This window comes from Babylonia areolata, chromosome 3 (genome assembly GCF_041734735.1).
Source record: "Babylonia areolata isolate BAREFJ2019XMU chromosome 3, ASM4173473v1, whole genome shotgun sequence".
Classification (NCBI taxonomy): Eukaryota; Metazoa; Mollusca; class Gastropoda; order Neogastropoda; family Buccinidae; genus Babylonia; species Babylonia areolata.
Window position 1 is genome coordinate 43,787,752 of NC_134878.1, and position 7,500 is coordinate 43,795,251.

The 7,500-nt window shown below is 37.0% G+C and overlaps 1 protein-coding gene across 3 annotated transcripts in view; it reads right to left on the bottom strand.

Annotated features, from left to right (window-relative positions):
* LOC143280001 (palmitoyltransferase ZDHHC21-like) overlaps positions 1-7,500 on the bottom strand; it is a 14,609-nt gene that overhangs the window by 2,978 nt on the left and 4,131 nt on the right. For all 3 annotated transcript variants that reach the window (XM_076584437.1, XM_076584439.1, XM_076584440.1), the window contains 4 exons: positions 7,165-7,303; positions 4,555-4,671; positions 1,117-1,163; positions 1-350 (listed from right to left, as the gene is read on the bottom strand). The exon at positions 1-350 is cut by the window's left edge and continues 2,978 nt beyond it. In XM_076584437.1, coding sequence (XP_076440552.1) covers positions 224-350; positions 1,117-1,163; positions 4,555-4,671; positions 7,165-7,303 — 430 coding nt within the window. In that variant the 3' untranslated portion in view covers positions 1-223. The remainder of the gene's footprint in view (positions 351-1,116; positions 1,164-4,554; positions 4,672-7,164; positions 7,304-7,500) is intronic.

Genomic DNA, 7,500 nt, shown 5'->3' on the forward strand with positions numbered 1-7,500 from the left:
GCAGCTGTGTGTGTGTGAGTGGTGTGGTGTGGTGTGGTGTGGTGTGGTGTGGTATGGTGTGTGTGTGTGTGTGTGTTTGTGTATGTGTATGCATGTGTGCATGCTAAAAAGAATGAACGTGGATATGTCTATTTCACCTTGAAGTGAACAAACAATAAACCAGTGAGAAGAAGAAGAAGAGGAAGATGAAGGTGGGTAATGAATGTCTCAGCAGTATATCTATCTACACAGCAGAAGCTGTGTGTGATTTGAAAGCAGATGAAGGACGTCGACAGGGCCACAACCAGCACAGCATCAACCCTCGACCACAGAGCTCACGATACGCAGCATACGTCTTCCGTACGTAGGGTCTGAAGCAAACATCGACAACAAAATGACAGCACAGATGGTCATTCTAAGATCCTAGCCACACATCTCCACATGTATGCATTTTACTGTGTGTTTAAAATATGCTCCATTATCTATATTCTATTAAGTTTTTAAATGACATTCTCCGCACATCACCACACTGTGCCGTGATGTGTTTGAAAAAATTCTCTCTTTTGCAGACAAGAAATTCTTAAAAGTTTTTTGTTTTGTTGTTTTTTTTTACAGAAAGATTCAGAAAACTTAACCCTGAAAAAAGGCAAAAAAGAGAAAATAACTAAAGAATGGAAACTGTCCGATAAGAATCAATTTTTTTTAGGAAAGAAAAACAGGACTTACAAATACACAAAGTTAAGGAAACATGAAGAACATTTTCACCTTCACATAGCGAAGACCAACACACACACACGCACACGCACACACATGCACATGCACATACATATGCATCTTATGAGATTTTTTTTTTTAACATGTCTGACCATCATAACAAAATGAATCTTGATGCTACAATAAGCTGCTTTTGTTTTCACAGAGAATATGTATCTAAAGTTATGGAAGCCGCATTGCAATAATTTGGAAGATTTTGTATGTTTTCACAGTTACATTTCACAGACAAATGACAGCGCCCATCAAAATCTACCTGAATCCAAAGTTTGATAACTCACATCCTGTAACTCTTGATTTATCTTTCTTTCATGGTAGATGATCACATGCACATAGTTCTAAACCAAAAAACAAAAAAAATCTTACCCATCTTGAGGTTCTAGCATCTGCATAGTTTCTAGCGTTGTTCTGTCCTGTAACATAACAAATCCAGCATATATTATACCACTGTTGCTGAAAGGGCTGTCACATCACATCGAGTGTTAGAATTTGCTTCATGATAACATGTGACAACAGAAACTCAAACAATCGAATGACAGAGAGGAAACACAAAAAACTTAACACACTTAGTGCATAGGCTGCAGGAATGGATGAAGACTGGTGTCAAAGAGGACACTGCATCCGTAAACACAAAAGAGGTAATATACTAAAGGAGGCTACTCGCCACAGCAATTTTCCATTTCTCCTATTTGGCAGAGTAGTATATTGCTCAGGACAGGAACCAGACCCCTGAAGGATTCTGTATCAGTAGTTCACAGTATGTATAATATAAAACACAGGATATATCCGTCTTGAAGCAAGGTGTGTCGCAAGCAAAACGGCGACAATTTTAAGTGAGTTCTGTTCACACATGTCTCTTTGTGAAGGTCAAGGTATTCGTGTCAGGGTTGTATGTCTCATCAGGGCCGTAACTCTCTGTTTTCACGTGCTCACGCTGAGCTGTGCAAGTTGTCAAATGATATGTCCACCTCCATGTCTTCTTCGTATCGCAGATTATTATTTTTATAGCCTACATTTTTGTCTTGTTAAACCTTATATTGCTTTGCTTGTTCAGAATCTATAAATACGACTCACTTTGTTGAAAAAAAAAAGAGCTGCATAGTTTAAAAAATGAAGAGAGGCTAAAAAAATTCATCAGTAATACATTGATTTAGCAATTCTTTAACTCACTCGGGACGACAAGTTTTCTCCCTTGCTTTTCCCCACAGACGGCCCATTTGTAAGGGTTAGGAAAAAAATTACAAAAAATACAAAATACTGTGTAAGAAAATGAAACTTTCAGAACTGGTTTATTACGTGTTGAGCTATTATATGTAAAAAAAAAATCAAATTTCTCATCTTATTTTTACAGTTTTGCCATATGTAGAAAATACTGCCAATTTTTCACCCCGAATCACCATACCCATGCTTGCTTTCTGCATTAAATTCGCTTTCTTCTTCATCATCATCCACCTCTTCAATGTCCGACCCTTCAGTTTGTAGCATTTCAAGTACTTCGGCAACCCTAAAACATTGCCGTCACTGCCTTGTTCGCTTCACAACATTCCGAGAAGAGGCCGCTTTGCTAACAGGCTGGCACGCGAGCAGACGACCGGTCAGTGACTTTGTCAGCGTGCGTGCGAGACAGGCCACACATCCCATATTAACCAATCATACTGTTCGATTGTGGAGTGACCCAGAATAGCGCACTCTGCTTGGCCAATCACAAAATCACGTGTACAGTGCATGATGGAATTTTACTTTAGGAGAATGCTATTCCATTCCTTTGTCCGAAACCGAATACGTTTTGTGTAGGAATGCGTGAGCATTCCTTCGTCCGGAAAGAGTTAAAAAAAAAAAAATGTGAAGACATCCGACACATAATTTATTATGTCCGTATTGTCTCAAGAAATGTTTATTTATTTACTTATTTATTTATGTATTTATTAAGATGTTTTATTATAGCGCATATTCTTGAAGCTCTATGCATTTTACAATATCATGTCATTACCAACATTACATGTTTCCATGACACTTTTCATTTCTCTTTTCCTGTCCATTTCAAGGTAACCCTGTATAACGACCACAGCAGAAAGATGTTGATGAATGAATGTAAGATTTGTGGAATGGATGGGTTAGAGATGGGGAATTAAAAAATTGTTTAAAAAAAACAAAAACACAGGATATAGTTTTAATACAAGGCCAAGGCTGGGTTGCACAAACAACCTCGGCAGCACCAACTCTGCTCTGCGTTAAAAAATTTCCTAAGTCAATGCTAATTCCACAGACTTAGGAACATTCTTAACAGTAATCAATCTTAAAAATGTAACTAAGATTGCTCAAGCAACTCAACCCAGTTCTTTCTGCTCGTTTCCTCTGTACTAAGAAAGTAGGAAAATCAGTCTAGTTTGTGTTGGTTTTCTATTATATTAAAAGAATGTGTTTTTAATACAAACAGATATAGGAAACATTACATAATACACATGCACACAAGTATGCACACACAAACACATGCTTACACATACACATACACACACACACACACACAAAACAAAAAAACAAAACAAAACAAAAAAACATTACATAATCATACCCGATACATCAAAAACACAGTCATTATAATGCATATGCAGTCAAACAATGCCAATGAGCAACTCTAGGTGCCAAGAAATGTATCATGAACACGCCCAGTAATCAAGTCAGAAAACAGACCCCAAAAGATATGTAGAGGAGTTCCAGAAAAGCATACAGGTGATGGACTAGGAAAGCAGAAAAGGAGCAAGGAAAGAGACAACAAAGAGAAAAAAAAAAAGAACAAAGGAAAAAAGTGTGACAGAAAAAAAAGGGAATTTCTATCTGTGACATCACCAGGAACCCCTGCAGGGTTTAAACAGGCTAGAAATCACAAAATTTTTAAAAAAACTTAAAATTCTTTAAAACACTATTGGGGGTGGGGGATATGGGTGTATGTGTGTGTGCTTGTACAAGTAAGTGTGTGTGTGTGTGTGCGCGCGTGCTGTGGAAGCTGCGATACGTAGCCTAGAAATGAGTGTGTGGAGGAGGGGGGTAGAGGAGGTGCAGGGTAATGGGTGTGTGTGTGTGTGTGTGTGTGTGTGTGTGTGTTGGGGCTCATGTACGTTTATGTGTATTTGACTGTCCTTTCATATCTGTGAAACTGCATGTTTGGTGCATGTCTGTCATGCATGTGAGGGTGTATGTGTTAATGTGTGTCTTCAAGTTTTACATTTATTTGCTTATTTATCATCATTGTTGTCTTTTTTTTTTTGTCTTTTTTCTTTTTTTTAGCATTATTATTACTACCGGTTTTTTTTTCTCATATTATAATTATTATTTATTTATCTATCTATTTATGTATTTATTTAATTATTTATGTACGCTTATCTATTATTTATTCACTTTTTTTTTTCTCAAGGCCTGACTAAGCGCGTTGAGCTACGCCACTGGTCAGGCATCTGCTTGGCAGATGTGGGGTAGCGTATATGGATTTGTCCGAATGCAGTGACGCCTCCTTGAGCTACTGAAACTGAAACTGAAACTTTAAATTATCTTAATGGGGTTTAAAAACACATGGAGAAAAATGTGGAAGATGAAATGAAAACAGCAAGCACGACAAGGAATGAAATCAGCTGGCTCATTCAAGACCGAAATAGCTGGAGATTCGCGCTTTGCGCTTTGAGCCAGAGCAAAGAGGAAAAGTATTAAGTAATACATGACATTTCTTTTTTTCTCTTTTTTTTTCTTACAAATTTTAAAAACTTTTACAACCTGTACAAACTCTCTGACACTGTGACTGGACGTACATACCATCCGAAGGTTGATGTGCTGGTTGCCCAGCTGACAAAACATGACAAGTGCCATGTTGACTGCCATGGCCACCAAGATATACAGAAAGATGATGTTGTGCTTGATGTAAAACACCTCCTGCAAACACACACACACACACACACACACACACACACACACGGTATATGAATATATAAAAATGAAACTGTGATTATAAAAACCAAGTATCAACATATCCCAAACATCAGACCCCATGAAGTCACCATAATCTGATGCCTCAGGTGATCAAGTGAAACAATGTACCAACAGCAATATGAATTCATAGACAGTGACACACAATTTTTCACTGATAATTTATTAACGAATAACGAAAGAAAGAAAGAAGAAAAAAAAAAGAAGGAAGAGAAAAAGCAACAATGAAATATAACACAGAATAATGATAATAGTAACAATAGTATTTACATACAACTAAATCCTGAGCAAAGTCAAATCAAAGTGCTTTCAAACAAGTCATTCACATGCAGGTATAACTCTGAATCAACTGAATCAAGAGAATGAAACACAAAACTTTAAAAAAAAAACAACATGTAAACAGAAAGCTAGAGAAACCATGAACCAAAAGGGAGTGGAGGAGGGGAGGTTTCTTGGAAAGAGGTAGGTTTTAAGGGGTGATAAACATTGCTCAATTTCTTGTCAGATTGTTTTTTGTTGTTGTTTTTTTGGTGTTTTTTTGTTTGTTTGTTTGTTTTTAGTCGTGATATTTGTTGTTTGTCTGTATGTTTGTTTGTTGTTGTTGTTTTTTGTTATTGTTGTTGTTGTTGTTTTATTTTTTGTCTTCATCTTCTTCTTTCAATCATATTCATTTAGCTTACTGTAATTACCAATGTATGTTTTTATGCGTTTCAGAATATAGAAATTGAACAAAAATGTTTCAAAAACAAAAAACAGAACCAAAAAAAAACAATGCTCAATTACCAACAGCAAAACAAACCCTCACTTCACTATCACACATCACAAGATTTACAAGTAAACACACACAAATAAAAAAATAAATACATACACATAAATAATCAGTAGCCAGAAACAAAAAAAATACTGAAACATGTAATGGTGATTTATAAAATGCTAATCCTATTTAAAAAAAAAAATTATTTAAAAGCCCTAAGCACTGTACTGCTGGAGTTATGGCCTAGTGGTCATGGAATAGGAAGTGAGTGCCCGCAGGTTCAAGTCACATATACCGATCAGAGTTTTACTTCCCCTTCACAAGACCTTGACAGGTGGACTGGGTGCTAGTCTTCTGGGTACACTTCACACACATTAAAGAAATCTACAGCAGCAAATGGGTTGTCCCAGCAGAATTCTGTAGAAAAATCCATTCTGATATTTAAAAAAAAAGCAAAGAAAATAAACACACACTGACATGCAGACAGAAAAGGTGTTTTGATTTTTTTTAAATATTGGCTATACTACAGTGTGACAACCCACTCTCCCTGGGGGACAGCAGCCCAAATTTCACACACACAAAAATTCTGTTGTGACAAAAAAGTGACACAGTACAACAGTGGAGAGGCGGCCTCTTGTGTGAGTGTAAAGAACCCACGGCAACAAGAGATTTGTCCCTGCTGACATTTTGTAGTAAAATCCACTCTAAAATGTGTGTGTGTGTGTGTGTGTGCGTGTGTGTGTGTGCGTGTGTGTGTGTGTGTGCGTGTGTGCGTGTGTGTGTATGCGCCCCTTTGACTAAAGCCTGACTGAATATATGAGTGAATGACATGGGAAATGAATGATGAGTGCCTGAGGCAACCATCATCAGCTACCCAGATAGGCAGCCTATTGTGCAAATGACTCTGTTTGTAAAGTGCTTACAGTTTCTGTCTCTGACCGAAGACAAACACTATATAAGCATCCATAATAACAAGATCTTCATCTCAAGATTTCTCTCTATATATCATATTTACATATAAATATACATATATATACATACAGAGATGCCAACCCCTGTCAAGTGTTTGCAGAAACAATCAGTAGATTTTGGTAGGAACATTTTGACTTTGGCAGGAACACTCAGACTCCAAGCCACATCAGCAAATGTCATCTTTACAAGGCATACATGCACTTTGGCCTACCTGCAACAAGGTATAACTGCTACAATTAAGCTGATTGGTCCACTGAATGCTGTTTCAATGTAAACATGGACACGATTAGCTGAGCAATATCAAGTGAGATCAAGGTCAGTAGTGACTGCCCTGGCCTCGTGATCCATAGGTCTAGAGCATCTGGGTAATGTTACAACAGGAAAGCATGTGACCATGCTATCTAGTTGAAAATGAACTTGTCAGAACAATTTTGACTTTGGCATAAGGTGGGAACAAACTGCGATCGAGTTTAACAAAATACAGCGAAACTGTAACAGTCGGCATCTCTGTTTATATATATATATATATATATATATATATATATATATATATATATATATATTATATATCTACAAACACACACATATATAGAAATACATATATATATATATATATACATATATATATAGAGAGAGAGAGAGAAATATACATATACATATATATATATATATATATATATATAAGCAAAACCAGAGGGGCGGGGCCAAGTGACCTTGTCGCAGGACTGACACTTGGGCCACACCCAGAAGTGGAGCATGCAGAGGAGGAAGGTGGAGGCCCCCAGCAGAAAGGCGTAGAACAGCAGCAGCAGGAAGGAAGAGTGGTTCTCCTCCCCTACACAGTTGTTGATCCTGGACAAGGGGAAGAAAAAAAAAGAAAAAAGAAAAAAGAACCCCAATAAACGAATAAACAGATATAAATGAATTTTTTCAACCTCCAAGTGGATCTTCTCGCCTACACAGTTGCTGATCCTATACATATCAAAGACAATAAATCATTGCACAAAAAGGAAAGAAAAGAAAACCCAAATGAATGAATGGAAGGATGT